The 24,511-nt window shown below is 57.0% G+C and overlaps 9 protein-coding genes across 9 annotated transcripts; 3 read left to right on the forward strand and 6 right to left on the reverse strand.

Annotated features, from left to right (window-relative positions):
• Window positions 1-6,441: 6,441 nt before the first annotated feature.
• On the forward strand, window positions 6,442-7,361 carry ColSpa_12480 (biogenesis of lysosome-related organelles complex 1 subunit KXD1; the record flags this gene model as incomplete). Its single annotated transcript, XM_049278692.1, has 3 exons — window positions 6,442-6,776; window positions 6,857-7,009; window positions 7,280-7,361. 3 exons carry the CDS (start codon window positions 6,442-6,444, stop codon window positions 7,359-7,361), a joined length of 570 nt encoding a protein of 189 aa, XP_049134649.1.
• Window positions 7,362-8,916: 1,555 nt separating this feature from the next.
• ColSpa_12481 (uncharacterized protein) lies at window positions 8,917-9,681 on the reverse strand (the record flags this gene model as incomplete). Its single annotated transcript, XM_049278693.1, has 1 exon — window positions 8,917-9,681. One exon carries the CDS (start codon window positions 9,679-9,681, stop codon window positions 8,917-8,919), a length of 765 nt encoding a protein of 254 aa, XP_049134650.1.
• Window positions 9,682-10,499: 818 nt separating this feature from the next.
• On the forward strand, window positions 10,500-11,105 carry ColSpa_12482 (uncharacterized protein; the record flags this gene model as incomplete). Its single annotated transcript, XM_049278694.1, has 1 exon — window positions 10,500-11,105. One exon carries the CDS (start codon window positions 10,500-10,502, stop codon window positions 11,103-11,105), a length of 606 nt encoding a protein of 201 aa, XP_049134651.1.
• Window positions 11,106-12,483: 1,378 nt separating this feature from the next.
• ColSpa_12483 (putative beta-galactosidase A) lies at window positions 12,484-13,714 on the reverse strand (the record flags this gene model as incomplete). Its single annotated transcript, XM_049278695.1, has 3 exons — window positions 12,484-12,777; window positions 12,829-13,412; window positions 13,474-13,714. The coding sequence occupies 3 exons, from the start codon at window positions 13,712-13,714 to the stop codon at window positions 12,484-12,486; spliced, it is 1,119 nt and encodes a 372-aa protein (XP_049134652.1).
• Window positions 13,715-15,637: 1,923 nt separating this feature from the next.
• Window positions 15,638-15,994, reverse strand: ColSpa_12484 (uncharacterized protein; the record flags this gene model as incomplete). Its single annotated transcript, XM_049278696.1, has 1 exon — window positions 15,638-15,994. The coding sequence occupies one exon, from the start codon at window positions 15,992-15,994 to the stop codon at window positions 15,638-15,640; it is 357 nt and encodes a 118-aa protein (XP_049134653.1).
• A 1,072-nt stretch (window positions 15,995-17,066) lies between these two features.
• Window positions 17,067-17,828, reverse strand: ColSpa_12485 (vacuolar protein sorting-associated protein 17; the record flags this gene model as incomplete). Its single annotated transcript, XM_049278697.1, has 1 exon — window positions 17,067-17,828. One exon carries the CDS (start codon window positions 17,826-17,828, stop codon window positions 17,067-17,069), a length of 762 nt encoding a protein of 253 aa, XP_049134654.1.
• A 101-nt stretch (window positions 17,829-17,929) lies between these two features.
• Window positions 17,930-19,827, reverse strand: ColSpa_12486 (sterol 3-beta-glucosyltransferase UGT80B1; the record flags this gene model as incomplete). Its single annotated transcript, XM_049278698.1, has 5 exons — window positions 17,930-18,323; window positions 18,382-18,745; window positions 18,804-18,964; window positions 19,025-19,682; window positions 19,743-19,827. The coding sequence occupies 5 exons, from the start codon at window positions 19,825-19,827 to the stop codon at window positions 17,930-17,932; spliced, it is 1,662 nt and encodes a 553-aa protein (XP_049134655.1).
• A 543-nt stretch (window positions 19,828-20,370) lies between these two features.
• ColSpa_12487 (uncharacterized protein) lies at window positions 20,371-20,892 on the reverse strand (the record flags this gene model as incomplete). The annotated part of the gene is made up of 1 exon (XM_049278699.1): window positions 20,371-20,892. The coding sequence occupies one exon, from the start codon at window positions 20,890-20,892 to the stop codon at window positions 20,371-20,373; it is 522 nt and encodes a 173-aa protein (XP_049134656.1).
• Window positions 20,893-21,892: 1,000 nt separating this feature from the next.
• On the forward strand, window positions 21,893-23,761 carry ColSpa_12488 (FAD-linked oxidoreductase ZEB1; the record flags this gene model as incomplete). The annotated part of the gene is made up of 2 exons (XM_049278700.1): window positions 21,893-22,371; window positions 22,426-23,761. The coding sequence occupies 2 exons, from the start codon at window positions 21,893-21,895 to the stop codon at window positions 23,759-23,761; spliced, it is 1,815 nt and encodes a 604-aa protein (XP_049134657.1).
• Window positions 23,762-24,511: the final 750 nt, after the last annotated feature.

Genomic DNA, 24,511 nt, shown 5'->3' on the forward strand with positions numbered 1-24,511 from the left:
CACGGGGCCTTTTTCACGGGCACCGCCTCTTGATTTGGCAATGTTCCTGGGTATGGCAACACTAGCATCAAGTTCTACGGGGAGATTTGTACGAAGCGGGATTGGGCGGGCGACACACGAGACTGAACCATAGGGAGAGGCGGGATGGACGTGGAACATGGGAGACATTGAGATGTTGAGCAGTTGGAAGGGGAGCCCAGAGATAGCCGTCGGCTGGTATTTTGGTCGACCTGGCACGACGGTCGATCCGTGCAGGAGACGGGACTGCGGTACTGCGGTGCGCGCTTTTGCTGCGTTGCCCTCCTGCGAGGATGGGAGCTATGGGCAATGCGGAGGGGCATGCGAGTGTATCTGCGGGATTGGCGATGGCGTCGATGGGAGGTGAGTGAGTAGTGACACGGTAGGGTTTTTGCGGGCGAGATTGGCATGTCCCAACCAACCGCCTGAATGCAACGTCGACGTCTTGGACTTGACCACCTTGAGAGGGGTGATCGATGAGTGGTGGTGGGTGAGGGTTTCGGTTGGGGGATTCGACGATTGCCAATGGCTCTGCTGCTCGCCCTCTCCTTTGGGAATTTGAAGTAATTAGCTGGGTCGATGGGAGGAGAGAGAGAGGTTGTTGTCCAGTAACGTGGTGCCCCATCATCAAGCAGCCCTGTTTGATTGCAGCTGCATCTGCGCTCGCGTCCCGGTTCATGTCATGGCATGTTGCGGTGCAGGAGAGGCAGGCAGGCAAACCAACGAACGCCTTTTGGATAAGGTAAGGCAAAATCAGTGTGTGTGTGTGTGTGTGTGTGTGGCCCGGCATGCCCTCTCCCACCCTTTACCATCATTCTCATGATACCCATTCCATGTGGTCAATCCGGCGTATTACATATCCATATCTGTCCAGCAGCACAAATGGCAGGATGGAAGGGAGAGGAAGCAGGGCCCCGCCGGCTGTGTGCTGTTGATTCTGAATGCCGTGTCCGGCTCTCATGTTTCGCGCAACCTCGCAATGCCACCTAGTAACTCGTGGCCACGTTTGTCGTGACAAATGCGAGGAACACGGCAGTGAGAGAGGTTCAGAACCAAGCCCAGCACGAAGGTTTTGGTGGGCACGTTTTCCGCCGCACAGACCGTCTCCGTTTCACTCGTCACCGCTCTGTTTCTTACCTCGGGTTTCTAGTTCTCACCTCACCTCGCCTCCTTCTCACCTCTCCCTGTTTCCCCGGTCCCTTCACCACAGAACATCTGGGCATTGGCAATCAGCGTGGCAGCGCGGGCTTCTGTCAAATCCGGGCGGAAGCTCGGAACCTGGTGACGGGCGGCCGGGCGGGCTCGTTCTTGACCAGTGCCCTACGGCTCATCTTCCGATTCACTCGCAAAGTTCTTGTCCCATCAGTGGCGTATCGACTTGACCGTAGTTTAAGCCTCACAACCGAAGCACTGGCTGCTCAGTCACTCGCCCGTACCATGCAACCCCCCAGCCCAGATGAGAGATCGCAACCTACGGGCGACGCCTGGGTGCGTTAGCCTCGCTGCCTGCTCAACCATGATTTTTCTCCGAGGCCGCCCCAGGTCGACTATTGGCGCTATGGCTGTCATTCAAAGTCCCTACTGCAACACTAGCCGACTAGTCGAATTCGAGAATGGTCGTCAAGCCCGCCGATGCCTCTTCTCTTGTCTAGCTGGGTGCCGTTTGGTAGTGGCGGTGGAGCCCTCCCTCGGCGCGCGAATCGCATGGTGGTCCAACCTGGAGGTCATTGCCCCTCCCCACTCCTCTTGCTCCAACATCCACACCCAGCAGCACCTGGGACTTCCTGTCCGGCTCCGGCTCGAGACCCGGCAGAGCCTTGGCCTCTCTCTCTTTCTCTCTCTCTTCGACGAGGTTGCTCTGCCCGGTGCTGCGTGCGCCCGTCCGGTTTGGCAACGATGGTTTCTTTTTTGTCAGACTATGCGGCAAGTCCAGGCGTCAGACTGGCTCCTGGGATGGCCCTGGCAGATATCCTTGGTAGCCCGTGGCCCTCCATTTAGAGGGCATGCCACTCGGCTTTTTCAAGAACGCCGTTCGTCATCCGGGGGGCACCTTGCGTGGGGCATCTCGGGTCCCTGCCGGCCAGAAGAGGGTCAGAGGCAGCCCGGTGAACCGCGGTACCGCCCGCCAAGTTGAAAGGCATGGAATCCATGGGTGCGGTTAGCGGTGGTCGACGGAAGAGCTGATGGGTGATGAGCACGGCCGTTGTCTGTCATGCCCGCATCACCCCTGCGGCGTACATACATACGACATACATACATACATGTCTTCAACCGACGATCCCACTCGCGCAGGGCGACGAGGTTACAAATCCCGTTGGACGGGCTTGGAGATGCCTACAGTACAGAGAACGGGCATCTCGGGTGGCACGTAGCCAGGTAGCGGGTATGCCTTGTTTGATGCCTTGCCATGCTCACGCTGAATGTCCATGATCGTTGCATCTGAGGTTCCACCCCGGTACCCAGTCCACAATCGCCAGAATTGCCCATCACCAGTCCAGTGTCCCGGGGGGGCCCAACTCCCATCCCGGTTTACGGCGTATCGCAACAGCAGCGCACGACACGCACCGCAGGAAGGGCTCACGACCTGCTGCGGACATGGACACTCGAGGAATGGGGGTGACGCGAAGCCAATGCGCCGCTAGATCAGATCGGAAAAGGCCCGCCGTCTAATTATTGATTGCACCTGTAACTCGTGACATTAGGCAGAGAGAAGAGGGGCCCAGGTCGTCGTGGTGGGTGATGGAACCGATGATGGCGATGATGAAGGTCCCTTTTCTTCCGTTTGTTCCATTGGGTCAAGTTTGTTCGGGGGTCTTGGGTACCTCTGCGTTTGGGTCGAATTCGGGCTGCCTCTTACTCACCTCTCACCTCGCCCTCTCACTCTCTTTGCTTGGGCATCGGGCGTAAAAACCGTCAACTTTGTCAACCGGCAACGGCTGACGATGACGGAGTTGGGGTCGGGCACTTACACCGCCGCCCTTGGAGCTGCGGTGCGTGTAAGATCTGCCCCCGGCTTATGGGGGGTTTCTTCTTACACTTTCAACGGCCAGCAGAAATGCCTTTCAGATACGGCCATTTCTCAAACGCAATTTCGTTTCCCTCGAGCTCACATGCCATGCACCTCGAGACGCTCCGCTCTTGCGCATACACGTACATACATAGTACTGCCTCACAGATGCATCCACCCCCCATCTTCGCAGGCCTCTGGAGGGGGCATATGGGACTTGAGACTTGACACCTTGGTACGGTACGATGGTACATACAACGAGCTGGGAGAGATGGAGTTCCATGCCCCCTCCCCTCCGACCCTCTTCCTCGCATCGGTGACTGAAGTATATCGGCGGGGGCGAAATTCCAACGAGTCGGCGCCGCTTTTCAGCAATTATCGCCAATAATAACTCGCAAAAATCAGGTTGATTTAGGCCGACAGTGGCCCCGGTCGACGCTCTCTGCACCTGACGCATCTTCCAAAGGGCCAGGGTCGGAATGGCAGGGGGGTGGAGGGGGCAATGGGGAGCCCTGCCGATGCCCTGGAGGTGTCCTTTTCAGAGCAGATTCTGGAAGTAGTCCGTCTTTTGCACCAATTGCAGCTTCGGAAAGTAAATATTGATCGAGTCAATCAGAGACGGGAGAAGAAGACGGTGCAGCGGAGAGAGTGTGGGAGAGAGACGAGCGACGAACCCAAGACACCCAATGGGGGCGACGAGAAGTCCCGACCAATGGAGAAACAGTCGCAAAAAAAGAAAGGGACGTTTGGAATACCTGCAGGGGATGAATAAAATAAAACTAAAATGGGAATTAAAAAAAAAAAAAAAAAAAGGTCCTGGTTCTCATCTTGACAACGCATCACCACATAAAATGCCCGAATCTGCTGCACTTCTGCCTGACCTGACGCCCATGTTCAACCACAGAAAAGATACATTCGACGCCAGTCGCATCGGCACAGTCTCTGAGCGGCGGAAAGCATCACCATCTAGAGTGACCGCCCATCGCCCTTTTTACCCAAGACGATCAACATGGGGGCACTTGTTTATCCTGCCATTCCCACGTCCCCGATCCTCATGAGATGTGGCTCCCGCAGTCCAACGAGACGACGACACGAGCTGCGTGGGAGTGGGAATCCCCACGCCGCTTTTAACGAGCATACCGGGCGGTGTCTTGGCTCGGCCCTTCTTGGGGAAATGTACTGAATATGTTCTCGCCTTGCATTGTATCACCGTATCTTGGGCCGTATCGTTGAAGATGCCGACGACATCGCGTACCTGGGGTTGGGGAATACCTCGAGCGGGAAAAAACGCCAGGTTCGTTCGCAATTGCGAACAAAAGGAAACGGAGAGGAGAGACACCCCGGCCTGGCTGGTCCCGTTACATTCCTGGTTCCCCATCCCTTCCCGTCTCATTATTCAACTCTCTGTCCTGACCCAAACCTACCATGCCCTGCCCTATCCTGATCTATCCTGACGTCTCTCTTGGTTCCTTGCCCCAACCTATCCTCGTTCAATCCATCCCATCCCATCCTCGCTAGCCCGGCACCCTCGTTGGACCATAGTCTCGATCCACGTCAGGTCCTGGTCCTCACCGTAGTCCCCGGCTTTCCCTAACCGTCTTGACGTCGGTCCATCCTCGCAACCTCCAAGTTCCCTCGTCTCCCTCTCGCGTGTCTCCATGTTCCCGCCCTCCTCCTCCTCCTCCTCAAAGCCCTTCCGTCACGAATCAGAACGTTACCACCCCTCGCTCCCCTGGACGGCGAATGTCCCTTCGGCTTGCGTCTGACTGGACCGATGTCCCATACGACCCGCATAGTACCTCCGTCATACGCAGGCTTTATCCCACCTCCCATCTACGGCCATGGCGTGTGTGCCCGTAAGAAAGCAGGTCGTCGTCTTTCGACCCGGGGTTTCTCAACAAGCGTCCCGTTTGTCTACACCTCCCCGGACCACACACACACACACACACACACACACACACACACACACACGTCTTACATCCACACCTCACCTCGCACACCTCGGCCCCTTTGGAGCTAAAGCACACTCTACCTTTTTGACACGGCACCGCATGGGCGTGGGCGGAACTCGAAGGGGCCCAAAGAACCCTTCACGCCATGGCCGTCCCTGCCCACAGAGCCCCATGCCCCTGGCTTGCAGGTGCAGCCCATGCCATCCTTGTCTAAGTCGGCAAGGTCGTGTGGGAGGAAAGAAGTAGGTATGTATTTGGGAGTCGTACCTCCCATGCCATGGACCCGTCACATACATCACTGCATGTCTCTTGGTCGCCGTTTTACACGACATACATGGCTTTTTTCTCAACCCACATTCTTGTCTCGTCTCCTGCTCTTCGCCAGCCTGCGCCGGCCAAGTCCGTGCCCCCATTGCCTTGCCGGACTGTTTCTTTCCTCCGCTTTTCTTCTTCTTTCTTGGTCCTAGGCTATTTTCCATTTCGCCTGGGATATTCCAGACAGATCCATTGCCTCTTCCGGACCACCCATCCGCCATCGTGGGCTGCTCCACCAATACAACCCATGATGGTCGCCCCCTCGGCATATGCGGACACCTTGCTCGCTTTCTTTCTCTCTCTCTCTTTTTTGCCTTCAAGACTTGCCATTTTTTTTACTTCCCTCTTGATAAATGAAAACTCGGCCTGCAGATGGAGCCAGTCCGCTTCCCTGCCTCATCCTGTTTGGCCAATGGCTCAGTCCATCACCCTCCCACCATCATCCGCTGCCACCCCCCGATGCCCACACCCTCAACATCCGACTGCTTCGTAGTTGGATATCTCTCTCTTTCTCTCACTTTTCCCCCGCGGCCCCATATGCCCATGAGCGAGCAATGCGGGTGAAGACAGGGTTTAGTGTATGCCACTTCCCTGTCACCAACGCACAGGCTAGTCAGGCCCAGGCAAGTCGACCGGCTGCCGCTCTATCACGGTTGCCGTCGTCGTCGTCGTCGTCGTCTGCGACCCCTTTGCCCTCCTCGTCCCATCACATCATGCCCCTTGGACTATTCTGTCCGTTCGCCCTTGGGTGGGCCGGGGGCCGCCGGCTGTTGATGAAGCCATGGCTTGTCATCGGACGAATCGAGGGCTTGATTGTCTTATCCCTCCAAAGACAAAGAGATGGAGTCCGAGAAGGACTTGGGGCAAAAAAGTATAAAAGGGCACATCTTGAGCGGGTTGATTTTGTTCACTTCTTCTTCTCTTCTCATCACAGCTCCGGACCATCTTCAAGGCTTCTAAACAGCTTCTCCCATTTATCCTTCTCTGCAAAACAAGCAACTTCCCTGCGCACTCTTGTGTCTTAGCGAGTGCCGCCATCCTCAGTCCACCTTTGAACTTAGTCATCGCTTGTTTGCTTCAAACAAGTTCCCACACTCGCACATACACACGTCACTATCGTCGACTTATCCGGCTCTTACTTTGCCCATCATGTCTTCGCACTACAACTCGCACTACTCCCTCCCCATGCCCGTCCCCTCCCACAAGGGCCAACACTACCCAAGCTACAGCAGCACCTACTCGGTCTCGCCCCCAGAGACGGACGAGTCCGTCAGCTCTGGCACCGGTCCTTCCTACAGCAACAGCGGCTACTCTGGCGGCTACTCGGTCGCCAACTCGAGCTACGCCGGCAGCAACAGCGGCGACTTTGAGAGCACCCACCACTCGGCGAGCGGCGTCGACTTCAACGACTACATGCAGGACCGCTTCGCCCAGACCTTTGACCCCATTCCCCTCGACCGCAACATTGCAGTCCAGGCGCAGACGTAAGTGTTTCTCCATTGATGGCTCGCACATCTCAAGCAGCGCAAACGAAACAAACGGCTAACGGGGAACGCGAAAATAGTTCCGGAAAGCTCAACGCAAAGCACCGTGAGCTGCTGGAGTTGCAAAAGAAGGCGCAGGCTCGTCTCGCAAAGACGCGCGAGCGCTTCAACGAGGGCTACCGCGACGCTCAGGACGTGCGCGCGGACCTCGAGTGGACGCAGAAGAAAGTCTCGTAAGTGTTGAGCCCTTTGCCCTCCCGGGACTCCGAGAGCCGTGCAATCCCCAACGCCCCGGAAAAGAAAACGAAAAAAAAGAGAAAACAAAAAATAGAAACTTGTTTGGACGATTGACCCGGCAATCCGAAACCCCTTGTGCCCGCGAACCAGCGGGGAAGGGTTACCGGATTGCCAGTGTGGGTTACAGTCGGGGGAATTTGAGAGAGAGAAAGAAAATCTGCAAGATCTGAGACAATGCGGCTAACACGCGGACCTTTTCCTTGCAGATCGCTCAAGAGCAAGACGTCTCGCAAGCACACCAGCGAGTACAACAAGGCGCGCGCTCGCTACCCCTCGCCCGAGTACTAGAAATCCACCAGTTGGGTTTCTGGTGTTCTACCGCGACGGCTGAGATCCGCGATTAGAGATGCCTACGAAACTCTCAGCCGCGCGACATCGCCGACGTTGAAAAACGGGCAACCAGCGAGTGTCCTTCAGCCTTACGAAACTACTTTCTTCTAGCGTGTCATTTTCAACTACTACCAAAAAAGTTCCAAGCCCGCCGTCCACACCACCATACACACCACCACAAAACGCACGACATCCATCCACACGGCACACATCCCTGCCGACGGCGGCGGCGCTGCAGGAACAGCAGAGAAGCGAGATACCAGGTTTCCGGAGATTTGCTTTGCATTTCGTAGTGTTTGATGAGCGCACGCCTCCCTCCATCTTCCGTTTGTTTACGGTTTTTTTTTTCTTGGGTACATATTGGGCTGCGCAAGGGAGGGGAATATGGAGACAGGGGCCCTAGGCGAACCTGACAGCCGGGACGGGTTGACGCGCAGCGGCACGGCGCGGGGCGAGCATGGGTGGGCGGCCGCCTAGCCCGCCCATCTCACGCTGCTTTTGCGACGACCTCTGGCGGCGGCGGCGGCGGCAAGCTGAGAGCAGGAGTGTGTGGGTTGACGGGGAGATTCCCACGCAACCGGGAAGACCTCCACACGCATGCATCGCCTCCCCCAGATTTGGCGCCGCCCCTGGCTGACGCATGGCTGTGGGGTTCCGCCGTCCTCCTCTGAACCTTGCTCGGGGGGAGGTTTGTTGCACGAGACGATTATGAGACATGATTGGACGAATGGGAAATGATTTGGGGCTGTTTCTTGTAGTTAAAAAAGTACACACACGCCCTCCCTACTGGGGGGGTGACCAAGGCCGGCCGGGGCAAGCGCCCAGGGGGGCTGTAGTAAGTCCTTTTCAGGGTCCTCCTCCAAGAGACCAACAGACGGGGTTTCGGTGGAGACGGCAAGACCAGACGAGGAGGTACAAAATTGTGGCATTTCTGTAGGAGGCGCTTGTCCTTTTCGGGGCGGTGGGATATTGCTCTTTCGGGAAGGGGGACGACAGGGACGAGGTGATGGTTCACCTAGGCCGGCGGGGATAGCGTTCCTCTGACCCCCCTGGTGGTTCCGTAGCGACGGCGACGACAGCGTTCCCACCCCATAGTTCGTAGACATATATCGTAAGCCCTTCCTCTTCGGTCGTGGTGGTCCCTTAGCCGGGGGCTGCTGTCCACGATGTCCACCGTAAAGCCACCGTTGTACTCCGTAGGTGTATGTCCTGCCACCGTAACGGCCACCCTGGGTCGTGGCCAAGCCTGGGGGGGTCCTCCGAAGCCGAGTAATGTATCTTGTGATGAGCCGCAGTGGCTTGCCGTGACCCAGCCCAGCCAGTGGTATCACGTGATATCGCGAAAGTGTCGGTGAGTAGTATGTCGTCGGTATGCCGGAGGTGGACGGGGGCTGCTGAATGGACGGTGTCCCGTAACATTGGGTGTATGGATAGTTGTTTCTCATCCACATGCTTCCAGTCCGGACCGAACCCCCCTTTGCATTCATCATCGGCAATCCTCCAATAACACCCCTCAAGCCGTCTGAGCCGGGCCCCTGGACACCCAAGTCCCCCTCGACTGGACGCCAGCCTTCCTCTCGAGCCTCTCCCACGGATTCTCGTTGGATGCGTGGTCGTAGTACCCCTCCCACCAGGGCTTCCCGTCGTTCCGCGGCTGCTGTTGGTAGCCTTGCCGACCACGGGGCTGGTGTCCGGCAGCCTGCCCGGGCCGCTCCCTCGTCGGCATGGCCGTCGGGGCGGCGCCCAACTCGTTGCCCCACGTGGCGTCGGGGCGCGTGGGCAGCGCCGACGAGGGCGGAAGGGAGGTGCCTTGCGCTTGCGGGGCGGGGGTCCCTTCTGGCGGGCCGGTGCCGCCGCTGGTGGATAGCTCGTCAATGAGGCTCTGCGCGTGGGCGAGGGCCGGCGCGACGGTCGGGTCGGAGAAGATTCTCGCGCCGCCTTCTTCGGGGTCCTGGTCATCTTGCTTATCTTCCGTAGGGACAACCGCAGCGACATCGTCGTCGTCGAGGGCTATCTCGTCGGTGTTGGCTGGCGGCGCGGTGGGTGCCTCGTTTGTCGGGGCGCGCGGTGTGCGAGCTGCAAGGGCGGTCTGGTTCGCGCCCGTCGCGGCGGCGACGGGGGCGCGGGCGGAGGGTTGGCCACCGGAGGCGGAGGAGACGGCGTCGGTGCGGTGGTTGTATTTGCGCTTCTTGGCGGCGGGCTGGGTGCCGAAGGAGGCGAAGCCCATGAAGGCGGCCATTTCGGGGTCGATTTCCGCGGCGAGGTCTTGGTCGTCCATTGTGGCGGTGAGCGGTCGGTCGGTCACTAGGCGGTCGTTGGTATATAGAGCGGAAGGGGCAGAGGAGGGAGAGTGCGCGACGCGATGACGTTGAGAATGAGGTTTCGAAGTTGGGGGTAAGGTAGAAAAAAAAAAGAAAACGACGAGCTCCGGATGTGGGGAGGGAATGGGAAAGGAGAAAAAGAGCTTTGGGCACGGGAAGATCCGTGATGCGCGAAAAGGTCGAATTAAGACCCCTGCTCGGCACTAGGGCGGTTGCTTTCAGCCTCGTGGGGGACCAGGGGGGACACAGCTATTGAATCGGGGTCCAAAGGGTTATGACTTTGAGATGGACAGGACGACCAAAGTAAAGGAGGATCCGGGTATTGGCGGCGGTCGGCCGGCCTATAAGATTCAATTGTTCATCGCGAATCAGAACCCCGACACGCGAGAACCATAGTTGGGGGATTTGGAGAGAGTAAGGTTCTGAGACTCAAAGGGGGAAACGTTCGAGTCTCAGTGGCCGGGCCGCTGACATCATTTGAAACACAAAGACCCCTGGCGCGGATCCCGGAGCTTGGGGCTATGGTTTGCGCTCGTCTTCCGACTTCATGCCATTTTCTTTACGCTGGCCTCTCCTTCTATACTCCGCATATTACAACCAGCTTCTGCTCAATTCGCTTCCGATAAGCTTTTCCAACTGATTGGCTACCATTGTGCTGCAGATCACCTGTCAATTGCTGTCAAACTCGCGTCAGCAGGGCTCCACACAAGCTCTCCATTGAGCAATCTCATCCCCCCCACGACATCCACCACCCTCGCAGCGCAAAAAGCCCATCATGGCCTCCCCTCCAACGACCGTGGCCCTCCGGTCCCCCTCCAAATACACACCCACCCCGCCGTCCACCTTCTCCGCGCCGCCCGTCGATTGGCTCCTCCGCACGTGGTCCGTCACGCACTCGACGCTCGCCATGTGGCGCGACGCCCGCAACGTGCGCATCTCCTACGCCGCGCTCGACCCGAAGCCCGACGGCACGGCGCGCGTCGACGACCTTGTCGAGTACGAGTCCAACAAGACCACCTCGGGGGGCGTCAAGTCCGTCAAGGGCGTCGACACCGCCTCCAAGGCCGGGGACACCTCGGCGTGGGACTGGAGGGGCAAGGGGTGGCTGTTCTTTGTGAGCAGCCACTGGGAGGTCCTCGGGTGGGGGGAGCGGGAGATTGCCGGCGGGGAGCGGGAGCGGTGGGTCGTTACGTGGTTTGCGCCGACGGTGTTCACCAAGGAGGGCGTCGACGTGTACTGTGACCGCAAGGAGGGGCTGAGCGAGGAGGGGTACAAGGAGGTGCTGGAGGGCTTGAAGGGGCTGGAGGCGAAGGACGTGGTGCAGATGGTTGAGAAGGATATGCAGCCGGTTGAGATTTCTCTGCCGTGGAAGGAGACTTGAAGGGATGTTAGGTTGTCAGTGGTCGTGACGGGTTGGGGAGAAGGGAGTTCGTGCATCGGAATAACCGTCTAGTCAGAGTGCGGACAATAATATGATAATGGGGATCTTTTTGTTTATCAGTCGTATCACTTGGCGTTGGTATGCTGCAAAATGGCTATTTAGAGGTAATCTGGTGGCTCTGGTGTTCAGTATATCATTCTCTTGGTCTACCTTCATACAATATGTGAGGTCGGATGGTCGTTCCTATACCGCTATAATTTTACCGTCTGGCTATGGCGTCTTCTCTTGACCTTGGCTGTAATGAAACCGATGTCCCCCTTTGAGTCTTGCTTTTAGTACAGACTATTGTCGATACGAAGAACTTTCTGAGAATGTCTCGATACCATGGGAAAGACGTGTCAACGAGACCCGACGACTAATTCCATTCCCACCTCACTTCATATTCATTCAGACCTCGTCATCCTCCTTCCTCCTTATGTCCCTATACAGGAAATACTTATCGTCACCTCACCTCGCATCCTCCAACTCCCTCATGTCAGCCGCCATGGTCTCAAGTGTAAAAACCAGTGATGAACTCTTTAACCTCCATCATATAGAGTTAGACCAGATGAACAACGGACCGAAATCGTCTTTTGAGATACCCCATCAGCCCAATGGTCCCCAGAGCATCTGGATGTCAGCGCTCGCACCGCAGAATCGTTCTGTACATGGCCTTGGCCTTGCGGTATCGGCGTGTCTGGACGGTCGCGGTTCTAGCCCCAGCTAGTACTACTGACCATGAGGGATCGATGTCAAGGACGATGTACGGAAGGAAGACTTCTTGTGCCTTGTCTGGCGACGTAAGATTGATGTAACTGAAGCCGGCCGAGCTCAATTTTGTAAGTGGGTCATTGCGATAGATTCCGTGCACGGCACTGATGCAACTGGATGCTGAAAGAGTTCAGACACGAACGGAACACAGGAATGGACTGTCGAGACAGATATTCAATTTCAACTTCTTCATTTACCATTACCATTATCTCCCTCGGGTAAATAGTCAACGAATGAACGGGGTATACTACAAAACCCGTCTAGCCTGGCCATGCCGATCTCGGGTATCGTCTCCTGAACAGGCTCATGTCCTTCCTTCTCCATCCAATAGTCCACCCCCATGTGATACAAGTACATGTTCTGTTTTTGTGTTTTGGTGGTGTTTCGAGTCGTCGCAAAGGGGTATTTGAAAAATCAGTCATGCCGAGCATCGTAAAGCGCAAAGGGGGTATGGCGTCGCAGCAAAAAAAAGAATCATCGTGAAGTGGTGACAGCCGCAAAGGGGCCGGCTCTAGTGGGACCAAGCTGTTCCTCCCACGACGACCTCAAGTCAGCACTCGGTGCGAACTCAAATGTTTTCGATGACACGAGAGTTGATGGCTTGCTGGAAGCCGGAGTCCTGACCTCCAAAGTCGTTGAAGTCCGCCGTGCCGTTGTTGGCGCCGGCCGACGACTCGCCCGTCTGGTTGCCGCTGAGCGACTGCTGAATGTTGGGCATGGTCTGGCCGGGGCCCGGCAGGAAGATGACCTTGCTGTTGGACGACTTGGCCATAGCCTGCATCGCCTCGAGGTAGCGGATCTGCATGGCGGGGGCAGACGACAGGATGTCGGCGGCCTGGCGCATGAGCTTGGCGGATTCGACCTGGGACTCGTTAGATGTGCGCTCTCAGTCAAGAGGGGAATAGAGACATACCTCGGCCTTGGCGGCGATGATCTTGCTCTCACCGATACGCTTGCTCTGAGCGGCCATGGAGAGCGACTCCTGCAACTCCTGGCTGAAGATAATGTCCTTGATGAGCATGCTCTCGACCTGGACACCCCACCCGGCGGCGACGTCCTCAATGATCTCGCCGATGGACTGAGCAATTTCCTCTCTGCGCTCAATGACATCCTGGAGGATGCGAGCACCAACGACGTGGCGGAGAGTCGTCTGGGTTCGCTCCATGAGAGCCTGGCGCACGTTGGAGATTCCGAAGGCGGCGCGATGGGGCGCGACGATGTGGTAGTAGATGACCGAGGTGAGGTGGAGGGTAACGTTGTCCTTGGTCATGCAGGTCTGCTGGGGAACCTCTGCCATCTGGATCTTGACGTCGACTTGAATGAGCTTCTCACTAAGAGGGTTGACCTTGACCAGGCCGGGGTCAACGGCCTTGTAGAACTTGCCGAACTTGGTGACGAGGCCGACGTTACCCTGGTTCACGTTCTTGTAGGGGTTCGGGCAGACGATGCAGCAGGGAATTGCTCCCATGGTACCAATGCAGGCGCCAAAGGTGTTGACTGGAGGCACAATGTCAGCATGTTGCGATGGGACGTGGACGGCAATGGCGACGAGACGTACTCATGGTTCCGTACCAGCCCTTGGGGTTGGCGTCTTCTTCGACGACTTTGGCGTAGCTGCGCTGGAGATCCTCCTTGGTGGGGGGCTTGACAGTCATCTCTCCGTGAGGCTTGAAGCCGCCCTGGCCCAAGCCACCACCGTTGGTCGTGGTCTCGGTGCGCTGGTCGTGCTCATCGTAATCGGGGGCACGACTCTTGCCGGTTGAGGAACCCTCGTGGTGCGGGGCGGTGGCAGCGCTCATTGTGGGCGAATGCGATCGGGTAGAGGTGTTGTGTAGTAGGTGTCGAGCCGAGTTGGAGGAGGAAGCTTGGTGCGTGTGGTTATCTTGATGATCAGAAGCTTCGTAGATGGAGTCTGAGTGGTGAACCATGTGTACGGACGGTGACGGAGGGAATGGGGAGATGAGGTTCTTAAGTAGACTAATTGTGGTCGTGGTACTTTGGGACGGTACAGAGTCAGGGTAGCAGTAGGGGAAGCCGAGAGGTGTCGAGGGTGGAAACACGACAAGCCCAAGCGACGGAATCTAAAGACTGAGGATCATAGACACGGGTCTAAGAACCGGGGTCGAATCACAGGGCGGGGCTGTGGTTGCCCAGAAGTTCTGCGTTCTCTGCGTTGTTGGGACCGGCCACCTTGGGGGTGTGGAGAGAGGGGGAAGGAAGCTCTCCCAAGCTTTGTGCCATTCAGTACTGTACCTAATCCCTCCTCCAAGCAGTACGTACCCGGGGGTTATTGTACATAGGTACAGTACCCTGATGTGCTTCGGGTCTTCGACTCATCCTTTCTGGTGGTGGCACTGAGCATCCATCATGAGTAATGATAGGCCCGGCAGGCACACAAGCCGCGCGAGGAAGCTACAGAAGCCGAAGGGTGGAGCAAGGGTCGCGTGTAGTGCAGTGCAGTGCAGTCGAGGAAGGAGCTCTCGGTCATGGATGCGATGTCTGTGGCATTTCGACAGGGATGCAGGCACCAGCGAAGCAGTGGGTGGGCCATGCGGGGGCAAATGTGCCCGGCGATGGAGCACAGTTCAGTACCTACCTACACTACCACGACTACTCTGTAGCTACACTACCTAGAGCACAGCCCCCAAATCTCCAAAAACCTCATGGCCCGTGCTCGTTTAGTCTTTCAACGCGCTCGCCCTCGGTGAACTGATCTGGTGGCATGGGCTCTCTTTTCGCTGTCTTTTTCGTCTGCAAGCAGCGCAAGGCTGCAAGGTAAGACTGCAATGTAATCATGCCGCTGACTGTCTGGTTTTGGTCGTCTTGGCATCTCTCATGTTGGCATGTCCCGTCCGCGTGGTGGTGGCCGGGCCTCAAAAAGCGCCAAAGGTGACGATGCCAACGGACGACGCGACGGCTTGATTCTCCATGCCACCTCCAATCGCGAACCTGCCGTTCTGCCGTCTTACATGGTCTGCCCCTCCCTCCCCCAGGATTTCTTTTCCTCGCTTTGCCCGACCAACCAGCGCGAATTTCGAAACCATGCACTCTCGCATCTAAACTACGTGTACGAGATACGGTCGTCGTGTGGCATTCGAGCTCTTTCCACGAGGCGACGACGTACTGCTGCTCAGCCCTGCTCATTCCTCGCTGCCTAGACAACCGCAACCAAATCCGCGACCTGAACCCCAACCGGTCCTCGGTGGCAGAGCCGGTGGCGTCCCAATTTCGCCCATTCCATCCACCATCTTTCAATCAGCCTTGGCTACTACCAATGTACCTACTGCACGCCAGTCTCTGCCCGTGCACGGGGTGAGCGTGACTGGTCAGGGGTGGCTCAGGGCCCGTTGGGACTTTTTGTCCCTTCATCCAGGCTTCCCCCAAGCTCCCATCCCAACGCGCCGTCTGAACTCGACAAGTCAAGTCTGGGGTGTCGCGCGATGGGCTGGCTGCTAAGGGGCAATGGCTGCAACCATCCAACAAGAATCTCCTCACGAACGGGAATCGTTTCACAAAACATTCATCTCTGTGTCATGATATTCAGGACCCTGTCCCTCCCAAGCACGCCAACCGCCAATCACCACACTTGCGCGTGCCGAGTTCCCGCCAAGGGGTGCACCGCAGAGTGGCATGATATCATGGAACTCCAGCGCCGAGAATGCTACACAATACAGCGGGTCCGATTGACATTCGGTCGAGCATCGCTTTCAGTCAGTCGGTCATCAGACACCAAGAGCGCCAACCCGAACCAACACGGCTCCTGCTGCCGGTACATGAGCGACTTCAAAGGAATGGCCTAACGGCAGAGCCTCTCCAAGCCCGAGGAATCTCGTAGTACCACTAGGGATGACTTCATAGCCTTCGCTTCCTGCGATGCGCCTCCGACCGGTGCCGCTTCGCTCCTTCGGAGCCCCAACGACAAAGCTGCGTGACTGGTCGACCAGCTCCCTTTCTCCACTCGAGCTACCCTCGCCGCCCAGCTTCTGGGCAGGACGCCATTGATGATTGTCGGCCACCAGCCTCCGGATCGGCCAATCCGCGCCGACCGCGTCGTCTCCACCCTTTCCGTATGTGGCCATAGCGTCTCACCGGCACTCGTGACCGAGCACTGCCCGATCATTATTTCGCCCGGCGGCTTGGGGCGGGACGCTCTGCAGTCGTCTGCACGCCTGCCCATCAACATGTCGAAACCAACAGTAAGCCCTTGACATCATATCCGGGCGGTCGTTGGTCCCGGCCGATCGCCGGTTCCCCGACAACTATCTGCGCCCGACGCTCACCGAATCCAGCATCCGGAGAAGCCCGTCCCCACGTCTGCTAGCATCTCCATCATAATGGTTCCGCAGGCTCCACAGGGCTTAAGTGGTTGACTGATTCCAATATTGCTGTAATCGTACACCGTCTTCTTCGTTTTTCACTGTGGACAAGTCACCGCCTACCTTTGAACAATGTCGAGCAGACAAGCAGACTCAGACTTGGTGTAGAACTAGGTGTCGCTGTTGGCTCTCGTTCACGCAAGCACGCGAACAGGGCTTCCCCAAGTTCGTAGTGAAACAAATCATTGCTGCTTTGGTTGACCAAACTCCGAGACATTCTCGAGTCGGACTTCTAAGTCGCACATCATAGCATCCGATTTCCTAATGGAGCTAAGCCCCCAGGATCCGCAGTCGAATCCTTCCAGAAGCCTTCCTATTTCGCCACCCCTGCGCCGCTACGCTTGCACGCAAGTTGGCGTCTTACCATGATATCATCACCTGACACCTGTTAAGCGGCTCACTGGCTTCTTGTCGTCCTGTAACGGCTCTTCTCAATGGTTCGTAGATCGCTGTCCGACGGTCCCCTTGCGTGGCTATACTGTGGATCTACGGATACTAGGATCACGATAACTCCTCAGGACACGGGCGGATAGTGGATCTGGCTAGCGTGCTAAGCCACGACCAAGGTGTCCAAGAAGCACAAGCATCTCAAATTGAATTCTTCTAGAAGGAAAGATCATGCGGGCAAAAGAGTGAAGGCAAAAGGATCCCTGGGGTTGCAGCTTGGTCGCTCGTTCAACCTTGCGCCGCACTCTTCTATCTGACAACCCTACCACAACGCCGATGCTTACTACACAAAAAGGAATACACAAACTCCACAAGGCAGACTTGAAGGTTATCGCCCTCTGGTCCCCTTCATGCCCTCAAAGTCTTCGACAATGGCCGCATGGTCCATCTTCCAGCCCGGGCTCATCGAGACCAACCAATCCCCCTCGAGCAGCCTCTCATCCTCGATGCTCCGCCGCATATCCGCGTTCGAGGCGGCCCAAATACTCCGGTATATCCCCTGGGCCGGATAGCTCACGAGCCCGAAAGTGGCCGCCGTGCTCTTGGTCACCAAGCTCACCACGCCCTTCCCCAGACCCTTGGCGGCACCGACCGCGCCTTGCTCCTTCTTGCCAGTGTAAGTGTGGACAAAGATGTCTGTGAGACCGCCCTTCATGTCGTGGCAAAACGTCTTCCCCGCCACGGAGACGCCGCTGCGGAAACCCTCGATAGTGTCGTGCTTCTGCACCTGGTCGCCGTACAGGTTCGGCACCGCCCGCAAGCCCTCGGTCATGGCGAGGGGTATATCCACGAACAGGCCCTTGGTCGCGTTGCCGGCGAGCTTCCCGACGCCGTTGGCCGCCGCCACCGCCATAGCCCCCGTCCTTCCCGAAGACTCTTCACTGCCCCTGGATGGCGGCGGACGGGTCCCGGTAGAGTGCTCCGCGCTGTCCGAGACCCCAACACCGGGGAGGGGAAGCATCGCGAAGGCGGGGGCTTGGCTGTGTCTCCGCGTCTTTTCGACCTGCTCCTCGAGGTTTTCGGCGGACTCGCCGGTGCGTTTGTACTCCTCAAACGGCTTGACGATGATGTCGGCGGTCGCGCCGGCCATTTTGACAATTGTCGACAGGGATGCTGCCGATATCGCCGTCAGGGGGTCCCATCTCTGGTTCTCTATGTTTGTTGGCTTTGGCCGGTATCTGCGGTGACGTTTTAGCATCCATGGCCTGCAGCGGGACGTTGAATCAGCACCCACGATTTGAGTTGTTTCCGTTCCACTTTCCCGTTCTTCACCAAGATGGACGCAACAGGCTTGCACATCTTGACCTGCTTCTTACCCCTCCCATAGGCCAGAGACGCCGGCTGATCGGAGAAGAAGTCGCAGGCCATCTTGTCCTTTGGCAGGTTGGCGTGGAAGGCGTCGACAGCCGCTTGGACGCCGTTTTCTCTCTGCATGGAGTCGGCGAGCTTTCTTGCCGCCATAACGGCCTCCGGCGAGAGACAGAATTGTATGGCGTGGATGAGCTTCTGTGAAGTCAGGGAGCGGTACGGGATAGGATCTGGCCCGGCACCTGCTTCCGCGACGACGGCGCCCCAGAACGGTTGGCTGCGAACAGACGATTAGTAAGTTTGAGCGCCATGTCAAGTCCACAGGGTCTTCATACTCTCCAAAGAAGGGAACTATAGTCGTGGGCTTTCCATATCGCAATCCGCAGGCCGTCGTACCAGCGCCGCCATGGTGAATCACCGCGGCAACTTGCTGGAACAGCCATTCGTGCGGGCAGTCTCCTACATAAAAGACGTTTTGTGATTCCTCGCCCGTCAAGTTACTCCATCCTCTTGATATAATGGCCCTGACGCCTGTTGCCTTGATGGCACTAAGGACCATTGTCATCAGTCCCTCGATCCCGCCTACGACGATGCTGCCGAAGCCAATGTATATAGGTGGTGGGCCGGCTCGGAGAAAGGCTTTCAAGTCAGGGGCTGGTGTGTATGGCGCCGGATCGCGGAAGAAAAAGCCGCTGATGTCTACGGTTGATGGTAAGCGAAGCTTTTGGGAAACAGGCAGTTCAGGGACAGAGCATACCGATGTGCGGACCCCAGTCGCTGGGCTTCGGTACGAGAGACGGTGACCAGCAATATGTAAATGGGACCTGGAGGCTCTCAAGAATGCGGTGGCCCTCGGTTGACGGGACTGGTTCTAACCCCAACGACTCAACTCTCCACGCATTGACGAGGTCTCCCAAACTGTGACTTCAATCAGCAACAATCAAGGCACCATGCTAAAGGCAACTGCCCATCACTTACCCTTGCCACGTCAAAAACTCTACCGCCGCATACGACGCGTGATTCGTGCTCTTCTTATCCTCCTTGGAGAACTTGATATTCGCCAACGGGTGCGGGAACGCCTTGGTGCTCGACCACGGCATCGTGAACATGAGATGCACGGGAATCCCCAACGCCTGCGCGCAGTGCACGTGGGCGAAGCTCGGCGGGTTCGCGATGATGGCGTCGGCGACGAAGGGGACGTTGGACGCCGGGTCTGGGCGCACGCAGGAGCGCCAGAAGCCGTCGAGCATCTCGACGTACATGTCGCGCTTGCGCTGGATGATGCCGGCGCGGATCTGCGACATCTTGGGGATCAGGGAGGGCGACTCGACCATGTAGGCCATGAGGTCGGCCGGATCGCCTCCGACGGGGAAGAATTCGAGCTTGTTGCCCGAGGTGGAGGATTTGTTGGAGTCGAGCACAAAGGAGGAAAACTGGGGGTGCGTCGCGATTCGTACGCGGTGGCCTGCTTTCTGGAGGGCGGCGGCGAGGGCGAGGAAGGGCTGGACGTCGCCGCGGGAGCCGACAACTTGGATTACGATGTTGAGGGGCATCGGCCATTGCCGCTGGGGTGTGTATCGTGGTGTGTATTCGGGTGGTGTCTGGTCCTCGGGCTGGGCTGAGCTGGAGCCTTGGTCTACGATTCGGAGAGTGAGCTTGCAGAACGTTTGTTCTCTAGGAGACATTGGATGCTTACCTTCGAGGTAGAGGTCTTCGACTCCGAATGCCTCAGCCTTTGACGCCCGGGAAGCTTTTTTCGTGTCTATATTCTCGTCTTCCATGATGTCTCTCACGTGCTAGAAGCCTTCTGGGAATGTTTAGGGTGGTTAGAATGAGGACGAAGTCGGGGACGGGGGACAGGGCTGTACCCGCATACTTAAGCATAGCTTGCCGCACAGCCTACCGGGGCTGGCCGCGTCAGACTGCCGGCTACTCCTGGTTAAGCCTGTGGAGCCGTATTTCTCAGCTAACAAGTGCCACAGATACGAGATCTGCGACTTGAGTTGACTTTCTACGTAATTCGGGGTGGCCGCGAAGCAAGCTGAGACGTTCCCTGTCGTCCTGAGCATTACAGAGGGGGCAGGCCTCTTGTGTAGACGCGTTTCCTCATCTCAACAAAGGTATTATTTGAAAAATGCTACTATCAAACCAGGGCTATCTGAACGGCCTGATAATAGTTCTAGCAGGATCTGAAGTTGCCCCTATTCGCAGTTTTGTGATCATTCCAAGCACTATACCCCTTTGCGTTCTGCCTGCTTTCTCAACGCCCATGCCATTAACCTTTATTTTAAAGAACAAGTTTCTACCGGGGAAAAAAACAGGGTCTAGACGTTCTGTTGCTGTCTATCAGGAAGCTCCAAGTCAACCTTATCCTCTTCTTGCTTCGTCGTCCTCGTCGTCCGTCTTGAAGCGCAGCAATACGCACACCCGTGGACAGCGCTAAGGAGCCAAAGGATCATGCTGACACCCGCAATCCACGCTCCTGCTGCGAGTCTTGTTCTCAAACCTCCAGTCACATTATCGCCGTCTTCCCCGCCCACAATAAGAGCTGAGGATACGCCGCAGAGCGCCGCCCAGAGCACGGCGAGGCAGAAGTCCCAGACAGACCAGGCGGCGTGGGTTACGGTCGCGAAGACGTGGTAGGCGCATGTTAGCGCTGAAATTACGGCAGGTACGAGGGCGAAGATCCAGTTTGTCTTTTTGAGGTTTGTTTTCGAAGAGTCCCAGGAAGCAAGGGAGGCGGCGTAGAGACCGATTGTGACGATGGCGAAGACGAATTGGAAGATCCGGACGGCGGCACGGACTGCGAGGCCAAATGGGCCGGAGAGTTGCCAGTAGTCTCTCATGTCGTGTATTTGCGATAGATGTGGTGTTGCACAAAGAGAAGAGGAAGCCCAATGGTTGGACACTTGTTGTGGAGGAAGAGAGAAGTCGGATTGGGTGGTAAGATGGACTGGGAGGAGAGAAAAGGGGGGAGGGAAGAAAGAGGGACAAATCCCAGTATTTCTTCCAGAAACGCACCCATCAAAGTATTTGTCCGACCCACGAATGGTTTGATCCCCGTAAATGAAAGAAGGTTGAGAAAATCTCGACGTCGCTCAACCCCGTCTGAGGTGCGTGTAAGTCGTCGGTGGGGGTGGCCGTCCCCTGAATCGCGGCCGGCCCACCAATCAGCGAATTTGCGTATTCTAAACGAAAAATGCGCTCGTTTTCGATACGGCGTTTTGGGACGCAAAGTCCGCCGCCGCCGCCCCATTCCCCCCGCCACTAGATGCATTCTACCAAACAGGATCGGCAATGCCCTTTCGTAATCCTTGATTCGCAACTGGGATTAACGACAAACGCCGGATCGGATGGATCCGCCGTGGGTGCTGAGCCGTTGAGATCACGGCTCACAACTGCCGGGTTATAGTCGCACTAGGCATTGTGGAAACAGTAGCCAAGCATGGTCTGTTCTTCTGCATCTTTACCTCTCCGAGACCTTTCCGAGGCACTTCGTCACCATTGCCACAAAGGGCGCCAGTCTTCAAGACGCGTTTTCCTATGCACAGCACCAAAGAGCCATGTTCGTTATGGACCGGGGCTCGGGAGATCCTCGCGGCTTCGCCGGCGTCGGCATAGCCTCGTGGAACCTGCCCTCTGTAGCGTCAAGCTGTGGATGCAGATGATTTCGGAAGCATCGTTGAGGCTCTGCGCCAAGACGACAATAGGATGGCTTCGTTAAAAATACGAAAAAGGAGACCCGCCGAACCGACTGTCTTGCTATAAAGGAGGCTCGTGGAAGCGGTTTCATAGCTTTCAACAACATCTTTCTCACAATCACTCAAGAACTCATTCTTTAACATCATGGCAATCAAAGCCACCGTTTCGTTCTTTGCCCTCCTGAGCGCCCTAGGCGTTTCTGCGCAGCAGACCTGCAAACTTACACCCTTTGATGCCGCCTGGCCATCCGAAGCGGACTGGTCTGCACTGAATACCACTCTCGGCGGCTCTCTCCTCGAAACTCGGCCCGCCGCCTCCTCTTGCTACCCTGGAAACCCTTTCCACTCTTCGCAAGCATGCGACGACGTCAAGAAGGAATGGGGGTACTCGTACTACCACGCCTTGCTGCCCGAGTCCATCGACTCTCCCCTTTACGCCAATAACTCGTGCCTGCCACCGGGTGCTCCTGGATACTCCCCCACGAAGGGTTGCGAGCTTGGCGGATCGCCAATGTACATCGTCAACGCAACGTCCGAGGACCAAATTGCTACTGCGATGCGATGGGCTAGCGAGCGGAACATCCGTATCGTGATCAAGGGAACTGGACATGACCTCAACGGCCGGTAAGGATGCCCCAAAGAGGCTGCCAAGAAGGCGATCAACTGACAACAGACCAGGTCTTCCGGTGCCTACTCGTTGTCAATCTGGACGCACAACTTCCAGAAACTTGAATACAACGCCGAGTGGAGATCTCCCAGCGACAACAGAACCGAGGCGGCTCTCACCGTGGGCAGCGGCAACAACTGGGGTTCTGCCTCCCGGGGCGCCGCACAGTTTGGTAGAGTCGTCGTTGGTGGCACGGACGAGTCGGTCGGAGTCGGCGGACATATCCAAGGTGGCGGTCACGGCCCTCTCTCGAGCACCTTTGGCCTGGCAGCAGATCATGTCCTACAGGCCCGCGTAGTGACAACCGACGGTCAGATTCTGGTTGCCAACGAGGTGCAGAACAAAGATCTCCTCTGGGCTATACGTGGCGGAGGAGCCGGCCAGTACGGTGTCGTGACCGAGTATGTCATCAAGACGCATCCCAACCCCGGTAACGTTGTCTCGAGTTCCATCCAGGTGTCAACGGTGGGTAATGACACCGCTTCCAAAGAGGCGGCATGGAGAGCTCTTGCGGTCCTGCTCGCTAGCGTCCCCGACCTCATGGACGCCGGCTTGACCGGTAGTGGAATGAACTCCGCGGCGGCCCCCCTGAACAGTTCTTTCGACAAGACACGCAAGGTTACGGGTTCCATCGGCTTCTTCACATACAACACTACAGAGGATAAGATGGCCTCGCTACTTCAGCCCGTCAGAGATCGCATCCTGGCCGAAGTGGGTAACAGTTCCGTCACAGTCAGCCTCACCGAGCCAAGCGTGCAGGCCGACTTCATGACTTTCTTCGAGAGTGTCAACGAGGCGCCTAGCGGTGCGGGCACAGCCGGTCTAATGACGAGCCGCCTGCTCGGCCGCAAGGAACTTTCGGACATTCCCATCCCGACCTTGGCTTCCTACCTTCAGCAGATTATGGGAACGCAGGACCCTACTGGAAACGGCCTCATGGTCATCGGTCTTCAGGGTGGGCAAGGACCTCGCAACGTCCCGGAAGTGATGCGTGGCTCCCTCAACCCCGCGTGGCGTTCGGCCTACATTCACATGATGAGCTACGGGGCCTCTACCGACAGTACCCTTTCGCCCCAGGACGGGCTCAACAGTGCAGCACAGTGGTTGGAGGAGACGAAGGAGCCCGTCTGGCGTGAGTGGGCACCGGGCTCGGGTGCGTACATGAACGAGGGCAACGCATTCAACACCATGTTCAAGGAGGACTTTTACGGAGCTCCCTACGACCGCCTGGTTGAGATCAAACGCAAGTACGACCCCACTGAGAGTCTGTATGTTTTGTCAGGTGTCGGAAGCGATGCGTGGGACTATGACCTCAACAGCGGCAGGCTATGCAAGACATCTGTCTGAAAGGTTGGAAACACGAAAAAAGGTTGCACATAGCTGTTCGTTGAATCTGTATGCGCAGCCACAGTGGGTCGCTGCCAGTATTCGTGTATTTGTAAATATTTTTCGTGTCTCTGTAATTAATATCTGTTTCTCTCGTTGAGTTCTGCTCGTCGTCCATCTCCATCTCGTTGCCGTACGTCAGAGTCTCGTTTGCGCCTATCACTCTCTGATCGATGTCTTGCTTCACCCTGATGTCGTGATTCTGCTGACTCTTTCTTGTAATCTCCGTCCCTTCGTTCATCCCGGTGCTTTCTCTCTCCGTGCCGACGGTCATCATTTGGAGGGCGCTCATCGTCTCGGCTCGATCTGTGATGACGGTCGTTGTCCTTCCTTGATCGTCGCCGCTCCTCGTCCCGATCCTTTTCGCGGGATCTGTCTCTGTCGTGCCGTTCTCCATCCCTTTTGTGTTCTCGTCTTCGTCGTTCATGTCGCTCCTTGCGCTTCTCCTCCCTACGTAGTTGCTCCAGCTCTCGCTGTCGCTCAACCTCAAATTTTTGGCGCTCCTTCTTAACCTCGCGTACCCTTGAAGCTCCCATTTTCATCATGGCAAGAGGGTCGCTCGAGACGATTCTCTCAGCATCCCTCTTCTTTCTCCCAGGGTCCTCATTGCCCCATGCATCCTTGCTCGGGGGTTCAAATTCCGATATAGCCCCGGAGGCTGCATACCAGGGACCAATCAACCCGTCCCTACCGGCAGCGTTCGAGAAGCGC

This window comes from Colletotrichum spaethianum (assembly GCF_022836535.1).
Source record: "Colletotrichum spaethianum MAFF 239500 DNA, contig64, whole genome shotgun sequence".
Lineage (NCBI taxonomy): Eukaryota > Fungi > Ascomycota > Sordariomycetes > Glomerellales > Glomerellaceae > Colletotrichum > Colletotrichum spaethianum.